Below are 17256 nucleotides of genomic sequence, written 5' to 3' on the forward strand. Positions count from 1 at the left end.
ACAAACTCTACCTACGCAACAACCTCCTCAACAGAATATCTCACTTGGGCAACACTGAATGGCTCACTATGATTCAGCCCCATTTGAATATGTTAGTGAAAAAAAGTTAATAAAAAGGTAAAAAAAAAGTTCCACCTAAATAAAGTGACAAAAGATAAAATTAAAATGAACTTATGTTAAAAAGCCATTAGTAGAGAGTCCAGGAAAAACAAAAACAAAATCACAGAAGTCAAGAACTGAGTTTCTTCCAAATCTACGGAACTCATGAAAAAAAAGTGACAAAACAAAGTGCTGTAGAGACAAATGGTGGAGGTAGCCGAATTTCATTTGGTTAGTGTGTTCAAAGTGCCAGAACTCATGGCAAGCAAAACTTGAGCTTTTACCAAGTTCTTTACTATCAACTCTCTGATTTCTATGTTTCCATAAAACAAGATTCAATAGGCTACAATATTTGGGATAATATTTTATGTTCTTGACTGTCTGGGGGACTGTCATTTTATGAAGCTGTACAAGAATGTAAGTAGATTCTATTTGTTCACCTATAAAGTCACTTGATTATTCTGTAGCTGCACAATTTGGTACTTAGTAAATTACATTCTATACCTCTCACAAAGTAAGATACAGATCTAATTGTGTAATAAATCACTACGGATAGCTTTGGGATACTTGGAAAGCTAAGGAGCCCAAGATTCAAATCTAGAATTAGGAAAAACAGATTTCTGTCCATTCCCAAAAGCACTGAAACCAAGCAATGAAGACAGTGAAGAGGGGTCTCAGTCTCATTCCTACACGAGACTTTTCGAAAGTGCAAGTCAAAGTCTTCTCTTTCTTTGGTGAGGCCTAATCTTGCTACTCAGGGACATTCCACAAAGTCTTTTGCTTTTCAGAGCTACTGACTGATGGACATTTATTGTACTGTCTGCTTTAAGCATGGTGGGCATCAGTTGCATACAGCACATTTTGAGCAAATGCAAGCACTGGCCAGGTGTGGGCTTCCTACACTGCACTCCACAGCACCCCATGGAATGACACATACATACCTCTATCTCCCACAAAAAAATGGAACAGTGGGAAAGCCCATCTGCCTTTTTTTTTTTTAATTTTTTAATTTATTTATGATAGTCACACAGAGAGAGAGAGAGAGAGGCAGAGACACAGGCAGAGGGAGAAGCAGGCTCCATGCACCGGGAGCCCGACGTGGGATTCGATCCTGGGTCTCCAGGATCGCGCCCTGGGCCAAAGGCAGGCGCTAAACCACTGCGCCACCCAGGGATCCCCATCTGCCTTTTTTTTTTTTAATGAAAAAAATATCTGCACCATTATTTTCTTTTTCTCCACTTAAAAGCCTATGTGTGCTTCACGAAATGCCTGTCAGCTGTATTCCACTGGACAACTACACCATTATTCTTTAAGGTATCAGTATACAGAAGCAGATGTGGGGAGCCAACGTATATGGAAATAAACAAAAGCATAGCTCTGGAAGCCCACTTTCCCAAGTGGAAATGCTACAAAGAACACAAAGGGGGAATGGAATCAGCTCTACCAGAGGAAAGAGTCATTTTCTTCCAAAATTTGCTACAAAGACATCAATGAACATATTAATCACTACTAGAATCTTCTTGCTGGTAATTTTTATATTGGCTCTTAAAGGTTCTGAACTATAATCTCCTCAGTTTAAGGTTTCTGTGACTCAAAGCTATTGTAATATCCACTATAAAATATGTCATTATAGAAATACTATATACCAATCTCAGATAGGTACCTGGATCAATCATGGGTTAGTTTTTAGTTCTATGACAAGGAGCATAAATCTGAGCCCTCTGTTCCTCCTACTGTTTAATGCAATACAAGACTCTAATCGACAAAGACACATATATCACTTAAACATACATCATTTGCCCTACAGAACTATATACTTTTAAGAATGAAGGAAAGAGGTAAACAAGTGACACCACTTACAAGCTGTTGTGTGATGTAAGGTAAAGTGAAATGGGGAAGGAGGAGTAAGAAGAGAGGCCAAACCAGCCAACAATAAAACCCCATTCTTCCAGCACTGGGTCTGTCAACACGCTTACTTGCCCCAATTTTATAAAAATGAAATAAAAATCCGAAAAGGGTAAACTGCCTCATTATTTTGTCTTTTGTACTTATTCGTTCTTAAAAGCTAAAGTAAGAAAAAAATATATATATATTTAAATGGAAAGTATATCAATTTCACTTTATTAACCTAATTCAGGAAAGGGATGAGGAGAAAGGGGCTGAGGTTGGGTATGAAGGAAGAGGGTTAAAACTTGTGACAGTAAGATCCCTTCAAAATTCTGGTGCAGTCCTCAATCACTGCAGCCTAACTGACGGTCAACAGAGTTGAACTCCAAAATACTGAAAGCAGACTCCTGTTCTCCATTTCTGTCCAGTGATCTTCGGTTACAGTGTGATGAGGTCTACCAGGTTGCCTTTAGGAGGAGTCATGCTGTCAGGAAAGAAATTTACTAAGGTGTCAAAGAGCTGAGTTCTTTGAGCGTAGGTGTGATCCACATCGGAAAAGCCTGGTAAAGGAGAGATACAAAGAAACTCATCGATTGTGTCTAAAACATGTAACAGAGAAACTAGTTGAGAAAAGCACCATTGTATAATGGAAAAATCAAAACCAAATTTGATTTCAAAACTAGACAGAGGTCCTGAACCCAGTTCTATTAATCTGGCAGTGGTGTGATCTTAGGGGAGTTAATCAGCCGTTCTGCAACTGTTTCTACAGCTGTAAATTTGTGTTAATCCTGCTTACTTGATGGTGTTACTGTGCATATTAAATACAATTTCACTAGAAGCACCTGTTCTAACGACTGGCTTTAGAACACTCATTAGACTGTTTTGTAACTAATTTAGTAACTTTAGTAACTAATACTGATTTCTCTTCTTTCCCTTATAAGCATTCTCTTCTTCTAGTCGACTGAGGCAGTTTCACTCCTCTTTTCTGCCTTTATAATGCTTTTGACCCACTAAATTTTTTTTGATAATAAAAATACAATAAAATCAGAGGTGCCTGGGTGGCTCAGTCAGTGAAGCATCCAACTCTTAGTTTTGGCTCAGGTCATGATCTCAGGGTCCTTCCATCGAGCCCTGCATTGAGCTCACTGCGCAGTGTAGAGTCCGCTTCTCCCTCTCTCTGCCCTTCTCCCCATTCTCTCTCATAAATAAAATCTTTAAAAAAAAAACACACACACAAAAAAATCAAAATGAAAAATATACTAAAATCACTTTCTTTTAGCAAGTGGTTAAAAATCATTAAGGTCCTGAGAGTGGAAGTAGTCTCAGAGAACTGAGTGAAAACTCAGCTGAGGGAAATACATGTACAATAACGTAGAAAAGAGTACCTGGCACATAGCAAATGCCATACATTTGTGGTACTATGCACTGGGCTCTATGCCAGGCACATGCCATGTGAAAAATTGAGCAATGAACTACTTTTATCCAGATAAACATTGGAAAGTGGATGAAATTCTTAAAAGGTGGGGACCATGGAACTAAAGCATTTCCCCCCCTTTAACCTCCAGAAAACATGTAATTTTCAAGTTCATTCCAGCCAAAGGAATATTCAGTGAGATGCTTCCTTCCTTTAGTTAGCTGGTATATTGCTTTAAGCTGCTTCAAATTTCTTATGTACATATGAAGTAGGAAAATAAAGTAGTTTTATTATTTCTCCATTTGTGAAATGGCTGAGACATAAGAGCCCTACTGAGTACCATAAGACCTAGAAATAGTGCCAGAGTTATATATGCCATGATACTCAGTGGAAAACTATTTCAAATTGGATCAATTTTCATTCAACCTACAATACAGTTTTAGGTACACTCTGTTTTTTACTCTTGTAAAGAACATGAACAGAACAGAACATTGCCAAGGATACCAGTTTCTTGGAAGGAAAATAAACAATGCCTCAAGAAAGGTACATTCCTTTTTATTAAAAAAAATTTTCTTACTCTTATTTTGAGGACAGATGTTTACTTCTTTGGAGCTTAAGATTTAGCAAGGAAATAGCATGGAAATGAATGGAAGGAAATACTCTGAAATGTAAACAAAGATATCTCTGAATGATAAGATTATTTTCTCTATTTTATGCTTTTCACAGTTTTCTAAAATTTTGAAAAATTTCAAACTCTTAGAAAAGTTTCAAGAATAGTACACCAAACAGTTATATATTCTTATCTAGATTACTTGTTAACATTTTGTCACATGTGTTCTCATTCTCTATTTGTTTGTATCCCACACATACTTTCTTTCTTTGTATAACTCTTTGGGAGTAAATCGTAGACATTTTCAGCTCTAAATACTTGGGTTCATTTCACCTAAGGACATCACTTAAATAACCACTATATAATAAACATATATACATATTTATATATTAAAACAATGTTTTTGTCCTAATAATCTTTTTATAGTCTTTTTCCCTACTCATCTAAAACCTAAAAATCCAGTATCAAACACTGTGTTCAGTTTTCTTTGGCCTGGAATAGTTCCTCAGCCTGTTTTTTTATGACTCGGATATCCTTGACAAGTATGGAGCAGATACATAGTTGCAGAATGTGCTGAATTAGGGTGGTCTGACTGCTTCCTTGTGCTCAGATTGAATTTATGAAGTTCTGGCAAGAATACTACATTAAGAGTATTAATGTAGTCCTTCTCAGTGTATCATGTCAGGAGGCACAGGCTATCAGTTTGTCCCAATGTTAACTTTGATCACCTGATTAAGCTACAATAGCCAGATTTCTCCAGTGTGAAGGTATTCTTTTCTACAACTGCAATTAGTAATATATATATATATATATATATATTTTTTTTTTTAAAGCTTTTATTTATTTTTTTTTAATTTATGAAAGTCGCAGAGAGAGAGAGGCAGAGACACAGGCGGAGGAAGAAGCAGGCTCCATGCACCGGGAGCCCGATGTGGGATTCGATCCCGGGTCTCCAGGATCGCGCCCTGGGCCAAAGGCAGGCGCCAAACCGCTGCGCCACCCAGGGATCCCCTATTTTTTTTTTTTTTAAAGTAAAATAATTTTTGAAAAGTTTTAAAGTAGGCTCCTCACCCAACATGTGGCTTTAACTCACAACCCTGAGATCAGGACCTGTGATCAAGAGTCAGATGCTCCATGAACTGAGTCACTCAGGCACGCTCAGCAATTAGTAAAATATTGGTGAGGAGCATTTGAGACTATGTGAATATCCTGCTCCCCAAAAGGCTTGCACTCAATATTAGCCCTCACTCATTAATGATTCTTGCTAAAACAATTACATCTCAATAAAACCACTGATGAAAGTGTTTTCCTAACTCTACAATTCCTTCTGCATTTGTTGACTGATATTAATTATAAAGAGCTTTTCTTTTTCCTCTATTTTATTTGTTTACATGACTATGTACTCATGGATCCTTTTCTTGTTCAATATATCGTATTTATTAGCCATCATATTTTATTTTATTTTATTTATTTTATTTTATTATTTTTTTATTTATGATAGTCACACAGAGAGAGAGAGAGAGGCAGAGACACAGGCAGAAGGAGAAGCAGGCTCCATGCTCCGGGAGTCTGACATGGGATTCGATCCCGGGTCTCTAGGATCGTGCCCCGGGCCAAAGGCAGGCGCCAAACCACTGCGCCACCCAGGGATCCCCCCATTATTCATTTTAATACTTATTGTCGCAGTTTTGGCCAGTGAGTGCTCTTTTGAGCTGGTTTCTGTCTTTAAATGTTCCCACTGATTTTTGAGCATTTCCTTATTTCTTGGCATAGCAGATATCCAAGCTCATCTTTACACAGCTCTAGAATAGCTAGAGATTTTTTTGCTGAATCAGCTAGAATTTTTCCAAAGAGCCCTAATTCCTTTCAGTGGTGAATGATATTTAGAAATCAAGATCAATTGTGTTAACTGCCAAGGGTGGTGGTGTTTCTAGGCCTCTACAGGTATGTACAATACATATTATATACACAGGTTTTTATTTATTTTTATTATTTTTTAAAGATTTTATTTATTTATTCATGAGAGACAGAGACAGGCAGAGAGAGAAGCAGGCTCCATGCAGGAAGCCCAACGCGGGACTCAATCCCGGGACTCCAGGATCACGTCCTGGGCCGAAGGCAGGCACCAAACCGCTGAGCCACCCAGGGATCCCTATACACAGCTTTTTACTTTTTATTTTTTATTTTTTTAATTTTTTAAAGATTTATTTTTATTTATTTACGATAAACACACACACACACACACACAGAGGCAGAGACACAGGGAGAGGGAGAAGCAGGCTCCATGCAGGGAGCCCGACGCGGGACTCGATCCCGGGACTCCAGGATCGTGCCCTGGGCCAAAGGCAGGCGCCAAACCACTGAGCCACCCAGGGATCCCTACACAGCTTTTTAAAAGCAAAGTCATGAGTTCATGATTTTGTTGATGATTCCCATTTTTAAAGAACTCTACAGGAGGGCAGCCCCGGTGGTGCAGCGGTTTAGCGCTGCCTGCAGCCCAGGGCGTGATCCTGGAGACCTGGGATCGGGTCCCACGTCGGGCTCCCTGCATGGTGCCTGCTTCTCCCTCTGCCTATGTCTCTGCCTCTCTAGCTGTGTCTCTATGAATAAATAAAATCTTAAAAAAAAAAAAAAAAAAAAAAGAACTCTACAGGATTCTTCCTCTCCTTATCCCATTCCCTATTCACAATATCTCCTTTCTCCCAGTAGGGAAACTAACTCCCTACAGCATCATCATATTTACTTATTTGTTCAATGTAAAATACATACAAAATATGTTCCAGGATTACTATACTCATACCACTACTAGCAAAAAGTCAAGATTTCTTTGCTTTTATTGTCTTTAGAATATATCTCACTAAGAGTGTAGTCTAAGCATTGCAACATTACACTGAAAAGCTTTCTCTCTTTTCTTCCTCCTATTGTGTGGTAATATTACCCAATGGCTTGTAGTCAACTTTAGGATTTTTCCCTTTTTTGTTTTATTTACTTTCATTCTTATAAAAAACTAATGAAGCAGTTATCACAAATTCCCCTTTCAGATGAGACAACTTAAGAGATACTCAGTAATTTAGTAAGATCTCACAGTTGGTGAGGGAAGAGAATGGAATTTGAATCTGTGTCTGACTCCAAAATGCATTTATTTATTTTTATTAACTAAAATTAACTGAGGGCTTAAATTGTACACAGTGTGCTTAAATTCATTTAATCCTTAGAAGAACATGTTTATTTTTTGGCTTAATATTTTTAAATTATTGGAGTATATAAGTTAACATACAATGTTATATTACTCTCAGGTATACAACATAGTGATTTTGATTTGACAATTCTATACATTACTCAATGCTTCTCATGGTGTGATTACCATCTGAACATGTTTTATTTTTATTCACCATTTACCAATGAGAAAATTGAAATTTATACTATCATTAGATGAATGTTTACATTATGATAGATCCCATTATGGAATACCATGTATCACTTAATATGAATACAATAGATCTAATGTAGTTTCTTAAAAACATCTCCAAGCCACATCATTAAATTTTAAAATGTTATGTTGTAGAATATTTTACATTGTTTAATAAATAAAAATGGAACACACAAACAAAATTATCTGTGTATGTTTGTGTGTGGGTACAGTCCATCTTTATTATGCACAAATTCTTCATTTGTACATTTGCCTACCCACTAAGATGTACCTGTAACCACAAAACCAATACTTGTGGCACTATGTGGTCATTCACAGACACGTGGAGAGCAGCGAACATTTGAGTCACCACAGGCACACATTGTCAGCTGATGGTGAATTGAATGATGCTCTGCCTTCTTTTATTACTTCTTATACTATAAACAAGTGTCCTTTTCAATCTACTGGTGTCATGTTTTTCGCATTTTTGTGCTTTTTGTTGTGATTTCACTGCTTAAAATGGTCCCCAAGTGTAGTGCTGAAGTGTTCTCTAGTGTTTCTAAGTGCAAAAAGGCCATGATGTGCCTTATAGAGAAAATACACATTAGATAAGCTTTGTGCAATGGATCAATAATATCAGGAACCTAACTCTATGTCCCATAAGAACAATGATTTAGTATTCACTAATTCAGTATTCCTTGTGACTTTACAGAACATAACTACTGTAAATAAAGAGTATCAACTGTATTTGTATGTCTATGTATATAGTTGTGTGTGTGTGTGTGTGTGTGTGTCCGTGTGTAAAGATCTTCCAGATATGAGTGGTTACACTTGAGAAGGGACAGAGGTTGAGGAAAGTTGTTCAAGGAGAACCTTAAGCTTTATCTGTAGTCAAAGTTTTTTTTTTTTTTTTTTTTTTTTTAAAAAAAACAACTTAAAAAGGGGCAGGAAACTCATCCAAACTACAACAACAAAAAAAGATTTGAAATCTCATACTCCTAAATCAGTGTTTCTCTCACTTCATTTTCACCATAAAATGCAATGAGGAACTAATCACTCAGAGTAGTAGACACTGGTAAAGCTCAATGAGAAGTAGTATGGTTGGTGGTTTAGAGAGTGAGCTCTGAAGCCATACTACTAAAGTCTGTATCCTAGTTTTGTCATTCATTAGCACTATTCCTGGGCAAGTTACCTAAGCTTCTCTGTGTCCCAGTTTCTTCCTATATAAAAGCAGATCACTTCATAGGATTATCATGGAGATTAAATGAGTTAAGACATGTACAGTGCTTAGAATAGTACCTGGCCCCATAGTCGGTGTTCAACAAATACCAGCTATTGCTTTATCACTACTACCATGACTGAAGACAACAGATGCTCTAAAAAAGAAAAGTGACCTATTAAGAATATACTTTTTCTTTTTCTTTAAGATTTATTAATTAATTTATTTGGGAGAGAGATGGAGAGAGAGAGAGAGAGAGAGAGAGAGAGAGAGAGAGAGAGAGATAGAGACAGAGCCCAAGTGGGAGGGACAGAGGGAGACAGAATCTGCAGCAGACCCCATGCTGAGCTAGGAGCCTAATGCAGGGTTCAATCTCACAACACTGAGATCACCACCTGAGGCAAAATGAAGATTTGGATGCTTAACCAACTGCACCACCCAGGCGCCCCTAGGAATATACTTTTAATTTAACATCCTATACAGACTAGGTAATGTTTCCTATTTATGGTAAAGAAGAAATAGCAAGAAATCTCATTTTTCTACTGGATACAAATTTGTTTATTTTTCTATTGCTAGTAATAAACTTACTGTTATATAAAAAGTACCTGTAAACATGAGGGCTACAGACAAGAGAGGCTGAAGAAAGTATCCTCCTGAAATCTAAATTTGGTGGATATAGCAAAAGTATAAAGGTTAAAAGGGCATAGTAAATACCGTGAAATTCTTAAGGTTCCTCATTCATAAATGTCAACACATGACAAAAAGCACTACTTTAGGCATAAGATGTTTTAAACATCTGTCTGAATTCATATTTTGCACATCATATTTGGGCCATAAAAGTTCTAAAAAGAGGTGTGAAGATCAAAAAAGGCAAATATACACTATAGACCAGATTTTTCCTACTTGTCACATACTTGCTGAAAATACACTTAAACTGCTCCAGTGCATACTTTCTGGAAACAAGATACAGCTCTAAAAATTAGCAAAATGTCTGAGTTCAAGTTTAAAAGTGCCAAAGCCACCAGAAGCTCTAAATTAAAGATCCTCAGAGGTTGTTTTTCTCTGCAGTCATTTTTCAAAATGAAGATAATGCCAGCTGTTTTTAACTCATTTTCCACCTTTCTAATTCTTTAAATTACATAGGATATGAATACTTTCATTTAATTTCAGTAAGAGGTTAAGATAAGCAATTCCAAAGAAAGTCAGAAAGTTCGGCAGAGGGGTACCTGGGTGGCTCAGTTAGTTAAGTGTCTATCTTTGGCTGGAGTCCTGATTCCAGGTCCTGGGATTGAGCCGGGCATCCAGTTCCCTGCTCAATGGAGAGAGTGCTTCTCTCTCTGCCCCTCCCCCTGCTCATGCTCTCTTTCTCTCTCAAATAAATAGAAAACCAAAAATCTTAAGAAAGTTTGGTGGAAGCGAATTTTTTTCTGGAGAATTTAGAAAATGACATATTTAGTTGATCTGTACATGAAAAATGTATACGTCTAGGCACTCGGCTGGCTCAATAGAGCATGAAACTCTTGATCTTGGGGTTGTGAGTTCGAGTCCCACACTGGGTGCAGAGGTTGCTTAAAAATCTTTAAATAGATGTATACATATATACATGAAATAATCCATTTGATTCCAATTCTTCTTCTTCTTCTTCTTTTTTTTTTAAGATTTACGTGAGAGAAAGAGAGCATGTGCACATGCACGCACAGTAGTGGGGGCGAGGGGCCCGGGTGGCTCAGCAGTTTAGTGTTGCTTTCGGCCCAGGGCGTGATCCTGGAGACCCGGGATCGAGTCTCATGTTGGGCTCCCTGCATGGAGCCTGCTTCTCCGTCTGCTTGTGTCTCTGCCTCTCTCTCTGTCTCTGTGCCTCTCATAAATAAATAAATAAAATCTTTTTTTTTAAAAAAAGGAGTGGGGGCGAGGTGGGACTGAGGGGCAGGTGGAGAGGAAGAGGGAGAGAAGCAGGCTCCCTGTTGAGTTCGGAGCCCCATGTGGGGCTTGATCTGATGAACTTGAGCCAAAAGGAAGAGTCGGACACTTAACTAAGCCACCCAAGTGCCCCAAGATTACATTTTTAAGGGAGGTAATAATAATAGTACCCTGAATGGAGCACTTACTGTTTTATAGTGCTGTTTTCCATATTTATTTCGCTTAATTCTCTCAACAATTTGAGGTAAATACTCTTTATTACCTCCATCTTATAGATGGTGAAATTATTAGGTGACTTTGCTCAAGATCATTTTTGAAATTAGCAAGAGCCAGAGCGGACAGCTGAACCTAGATTCTTTTTTTTTTTTTTATTGGGTCCAAGTATACCTGACACAGCGGAGCAGGGACTTGGACTGAACCTAGATTCTGACTCTTAACCATTCTCCTATATTCTTGTCTCTTAACTACTGCCTACTAAGACATACTGCCTCCCTTCAGACAAGGCAGGAAATAAAACCCCACAGGAATTTTCTTTTTGTATTTTTTTCTGTTGTTTGTATTGTTCTCCGTATATCCAAGATTTGCCTGGAATCCAAATAAAACCAATTGTTCCTGATAAAATATATCAGCTGGCAGTGAACGGGGCGGAGACCAAGGAAAGGAGTTCAGCTAAAGGTAAAATATTTGCTGACACCAGCCTAACATATTTAAATAATTGCCAAGAAATTCTTGTTCTAAAGGCTGAATATAAGTCAGCCAGAGACATTTTAGTGCTGCCCACCAATAAAATAAAAATAATGGCTCTGGGCTGTGGTATCCATACATAACAAGGCACATGTTTACTCAAACAAGTATTTATGTGCCATGCTCCTAACGTATATATCACTAAATCTCTGTTTCAAATAATGAAATTCACAAGGATATAGACTTTCTAAAATAATGCTTATACCTAGGTTCTCCATCACAAGGTTAAGATCTCTACTGGCTTCAAAACATTTGTGTGTATGGCATAGTGGTAAATGATTATCTAAATTTTCAGAGAGCCTAAGTTTTTTTTTTTTTTAAATTTTATTTATTTATTTATTCATTTATTCATGAGAGACCGAGAGAGAGAGAGGCAGAGACACAGGCAGAGGCAGGAGCAGGCTCCATGCAGGGAGCCCGATGTGGGACTCGATCCTAGAGCTTCGGAATCATGCCCTGAGCCAAAGGCAAATGTTCAACCACTGAGCCACCGAGGCGTCCCAGAGAGCCTAAGTTTTATAGCAGTCTGCTTGGCCCTGCACTGTGGTATCCTATGTATTCTCAATTAGAACTCAGGACTAGAGTTGCCTAGATCAGTGAAGAAGCCTCTCTTTCCTATTCTTTCCATCCCATTCATAAACACCAGAATTATATGTGCTGTGTTTTCTTCTTTAAGGTATGTTTCACCTTTAGGAGACAAAAGGGTAAACAATGAAGAAATTAAATTGATATCCCAAAGTGTTATTTTATTCCAGAGAGAAAGAGCAGTATCTATATACACATACTAGAAAATTTCAATATTACTGCTCAATTCTAAGGCAAATAATAATAGCACAGGCATCAATGGAATTAATAAGCATCCACAATGTGACCATGTTTTATGACAAGAGGAAAGCTAAAAATTCCCATATTTCAAAAGCCTACAATCTTGTTGAAAAAGTAAAGCTATCATAATGACTTATCCTAATGAAAAGATTCTTAAGAATTCACCTGAATAAAGCTCTGGGTTGTGGAACTTCTACAGATTCCCCACTGCATTATAGTCTAGCTTGCTTTAATGATTCATTAATACCAAATGAGAGTATTGCTAAATGAAGACTGACGCTCCTATTTGGGGTGCCCAAGTAACACTGGAGTTTCAAGTAGAATGTATCTTAAATAATTAAGGTAACAGCATAAAAAACTCCCATTTTCAGGAAAGAGATAATGCATTTTCTCAGATCTCACAAGATTTTTCCCATCAACATTACTCTATCACCAATTTGTTGATCCCATACAATTCCACAAAGAACAGAGGAAAAATCATTCAATCAGTAAGTGTTAACTCATGGTAAGTGTATCAGTAATATAGTCTACATTCAGAAACAATGCTAGACAAGTTAATTTGTTTTGATTATGCTTCTACTGCCATGTGTTTGCATAATAACCCAGCAACTGGTGTAACAGGAACTGCAAACTAATGGGGACTGATGTGTGGAAAGAAAAGAACTCTGTAACAGGTTATTAGAAATTTTGCACGCTACCTTGAAACTTGCTCCCCTGAAACTTGCTCTGTTCAGATGAACATCTCACCTGCTGTTTCATTTAAAAGAAACTGAAACCCAATCCCCCAAGTGCTAGGGCATCTAAGCTGGGTAAACTGCACTGGAGTACTTACCTAGAGCTGTAAATTCTGAGCCAGATTTGAATAGAGCTGAAGCTAGAAGCTGAAACTGTAAAAGAAAAATAGAAGCAAATTAGCTGAGCACATTAGAGAAAAATATCATTTTGGCCATTTATTAGCCACTGTATGTCCCTGAATATATGCTGCTTAAGTCTATCCACCAAATAGTAGAACAACATCACATTTAGATTAAAGAATATGCTGATTTTTCTACGGGATTGCTTTCCAAAATACTGGACCACCTCTTGGAATTATTTTATTTTTAAAATTTATTTAAGTATGTATTTGTGAACAAACAACAAAAATTGAGAATATTTAGAACTACTGTATTTAATTTGGGAGAACTATTTATCTTTATTTTGAATGAGGATACTAGAAAATAGGTAAGTTAAAGGACTGAGTAGACCAATGAGGAGAATCTCGATGAAATTACTTAGCACTTTGTAAGACCTAAGTGGTTGATACCACTGATTCCTCAGGATGTATTTTATACCCGTGCTTCCAGCCTTTAAGATTTCAAGTATCACTCACACTAATATTCTGTCATTCTGTCAAGGAGGTGAATGACTGATTTTCAAATGTTAAACCAACCTTATATTCCTAGGATAAACCCTCACTTGGTCATTGTGCATTAACCTTTTTAAATATTGATAGATCTGATTAGCTAAAATTTAACTAAGAATTTTGCATCCACATTCCCAAGTATTGGTCTATAATTTTCTTTGCTTGTAATATTTTTGTCGGGTCTTTAATATCAGAGTCAACTTGCTTCATAACAGGATATACAAAGTGCTCTGTCTTCCCCTGGTTTCTTAGAGTCGTCTGTGAAGAGTTGGTATTTTTACTTCCTTAAATGGTTGACTGAATCTGCTGAGATAGCAATTAAGAACTAGTTTTCTTTGTTAGAAAGTTTTCAGTTACAAATTCAATCTATGTTTGTAATTGATATGGAGTTCCTTAAGATTTTCTTTTTTTTTTTTCCTTAAGATTTTCTAATTCCTCCTGTGTCTGTTTAGTTGTGTCTTCCAAGGAATTTGTCTATTTTATCAAGTTGCTCAATTTGTTGACAATTGTTCATAAAACCTTCTTATTCCCTTTTGTGTATATAGGGTCTGTAATGATGCTCACAATTTATATTTTCACTATTATTTTCTTTGTAAGTCTTGCTATTTTATTCATCTTTTCAAAGAACCAACTTTTCACTTTTTTTAATTTTTATTTTTTATTTTTTTCAACTTTTCACTTTTTTAACTTTTTCAATTGTTGCCTGTTTCACTAATTTCCTATATTCCATTTATTTGAGGGTTAATTTGTTCCTCTTTTCTGACTTGGAAGGTGAAAGATAAACCTACTGGTTCTACATACAGAACGCTAGGGCAAAAACCATTATTTTAATAATCTGATTAAGGGGAATTGATATGTACTAGCCTAGGATTTTAACAGGTATCAAGTGATATTACACAATCTGAGTAAAGCCAGACTTGAATATCCAACTATCACCTCAATGTATAAAGTTGGCTGATTCACAGGCATCTCAAACTGAAGATACCCAACATTATACTCCTGATCCCAGTCAGGAGTCCCCACCCACGACCACAAACTGGGTCTACCCAGATCCTCAATTCAATTGATAGTAACTCCATCCACTAAGGCTAATAACTTTGGAGTCATTTCTTTCAAACCCTACATCCAATCGATCATAAAATTCTGTTGGTTCTTTTTTTTAAAGTTTTTTAAAAAAATATTTTATTTATTTATTCATGAGAGATGAGAGAGGCAGAGACACATGCAGAGGGAGAAGCAGGCTCCATGCAGGGAGCCTGATGTGGGACTCACGCCCTGAGCCAAAGGCAGGTGCCAAACCGCTGAGCCCCCTTTTTAAGTTTTTATTTAAATTCCAGCTAGTTAACATACAGTGTAGTATTAGTTTCAAGTATACAATATAGTCATTCAACGTTCCCATACATCACCCAATGCTTATCACAAGTGCATTCTTTAATTCCCATCACCTATTTAACTCATACCCCTAATCCTGGTAACCACCAGCAGTTTGTTCTCTATAGGTAAGAGTGTGTTGGGGCATCTGGCTGGTTCAGTTGGTAGAGTGTGCAACGCTTGCCTTGGGGCTGTAGGTTTGAGCCCTACGTTGGGTGTAGAGAGTACATTAAAAAGTCTGTTTCTTGGTTTGCCTCTTTTTTTCCTCCTCTTTGCTCATTTGTTTTGTTTCTTAAATTCCACATGAGTGAAATCATATGGTATTTGTCTTTTTCTGAGTTATTTCACTTAGCATAATACTCTCTGGCTCCATCCATACCATTGCAAATGACAAGATTTCTTTCCTTTTTTTTGGCTGAGTAATATTCAATTGTGTATGTATCATTAATCAATGGACACTTGAGCTATTTCCATAATTTGCTTATCAGTAGATAATGCTGCTATAAACACTGAAGTGCATGTATCCTTTTGAATTAATGTTTTTCTATTCTTTGTGTAAATACCTAGGAATGCAATTGCTGGATTGTAGAGTAGCTCTATTTTTCACTTTTTGAGGAACCTGCCTACTGTTTTCCATAGTGGCTGCACCAGATTGCATTCCCACCGTTGGTTCTATCTTCTATATACATATTGAGAATCTGCTCTACTTTACTTCTCACTATTTCTACTGCTGCTACTTTGGTGTGCACTACAATAATCTCTTACTTAGATTTCTACTATCTCCCTTACAGGTTACTCTGCCTCCATTCTTACTCTCCTTTAGTCTATTGTCAATATGGCAGTCAGAGTGTCTTAGATCTTAGCGATCTTAGTCAGGTAAGACAGAAAGCAGGTCACATCACTCTCCTGCACGATATCCTGAACTGGCTCCTTATTCATTCAGAGTGAAAACAGAAGTCCTAACGCTGCCTTCCGAAGTCATTCACAATCGATCTCCCAATCCCTGCTATTACTTCTCTGATTACTCTTATCATTCTTACTTCTATTCCAGCTACAGTAGCCTCCTTGCTGTTTGTTCTCCTAAACAAAGCCAGAATGCTCCCACTCTCGGGTCTTTGGTTCTAGTCCTACCTTTGCCAGGAATTATCTTCCCCAAATTATCTTAGATCATTCCCTCATACCTTTCAAGTCTTTGTGTACATCTCATTTCTAAATGAGGCTTATTAAAAGCATCCTATTTAATATGGCAACTGTCCATTCTCACCCCTTCTAATTCTGATCTCCCTTTACTTTTTTTATCTGTCTTTAATTTTACCATAATACCTATCAATACTAATGTACTATATAAATTGCTTATTTAATATGTTTATCATCTGTCATCACTAGTAGTAAGTACCAACTCAGGCAGGTATTCTGTTTGGTTCACTAATATATTTCCTGTGTCTAGAAGAATGCCTGGCATATTGAAGGCGTTCAATACACATCTGTTAAATGAATGACACCAGTACTTTGGAAGCTCAGCAGAAATATAATTAATACAAAATGTGCAATACTGGCTCAAAACTTGTTTTTCTCATTCCTTCTTTATTATAGAATCCTCTCTGAAAATGGCAGAATTAATTTAGGCAACCTTTTCCTGGCCTTTTCTAGAAAAAAAAAATCATTTCTGTAAGTTTTATCAGCAGTGCATTTCCAATTTAGAATCCACATTCTGAAGAATGAAGGAAAGCAACGGATCATTATTTGGTATACAGCTGGTAGTCCACCATCATTTTTCCAATAATAGGCACAATGATGATTATCATCCTGATAACTAGCCTCCCAAAAAGAGAAAAATCTAAAAACTACTTCTAGTTGCTGATACAATCATTTAATATAATAAAATTTTGTAAAATATACAAAGAGAACAAAAACAAGCTTCTGCAGAAAACAAGTAACGGTAAGGTCTTTTTTGGAAGTAGAATGGTATCTCATAAGGAAAGTGAAGATCTATATACCTCACTAACAAATACTGTAAGTATATATTCTAGAACAGTCATCAAGGGATTTCTTCTCCCAAAACAAAATCTATCTACACATTTTTAAACAAAATAATAATCTCACAGACCAGTAATCCTCAAAGTTAGGAGTGTTTTCTGTTACATAAGAGCAGATGAGAGAATCTTAGGGTGAGGATATCATTTTGAAGAAGTCTCTGGGGGTGATTCTGATGTTGACACACACATGCATAGCATCATTTTAACGAACTTATATTAGGGCTAAACAACTCTTGATGGATAAAGTTTTTAAGAAATGGAAGTCTGTGGCATACAAGAGCATAATTTCAAACTACCAAGAAAGGAGAAAAAGAGAAACC

The 17256-nt window shown here is 36.9% G+C and overlaps 1 protein-coding gene across 49 annotated transcripts in view; it reads right to left on the minus strand.

Moving 5' to 3' along the window:
- Nucleotides 1–2191: 2191 nt before the first annotated feature.
- Nucleotides 2192–17256, minus strand: part of MKLN1 (muskelin 1) — a 322363-nt gene continuing 307298 nt past the window's right edge. For 43 of the 49 annotated variants that reach the window (XM_072764025.1, XM_072764042.1, XM_072764034.1 and 40 more), the window contains 2 exons: nt 12960–13014; nt 2192–2546 (listed from right to left, as the gene is read on the minus strand). In XM_072764025.1, coding sequence (XP_072620126.1) covers nt 2425–2546; nt 12960–13014 — 177 coding nt within the window. In that variant the 3' untranslated portion in view covers nt 2192–2424. Of the gene's footprint in view, nt 2547–6643; nt 10449–11719; nt 13015–17256 lie in introns of those variants that run through there. The other 6 variants (XR_012002632.1, XR_012002635.1, XR_012002636.1 and 3 more) reach the window with 5 other exon arrangements.

This window comes from Vulpes vulpes, chromosome 7, assembly GCF_048418805.1.
Source record: "Vulpes vulpes isolate BD-2025 chromosome 7, VulVul3, whole genome shotgun sequence".
Taxonomy (NCBI): Eukaryota; Metazoa; Chordata; class Mammalia; order Carnivora; family Canidae; genus Vulpes; species Vulpes vulpes.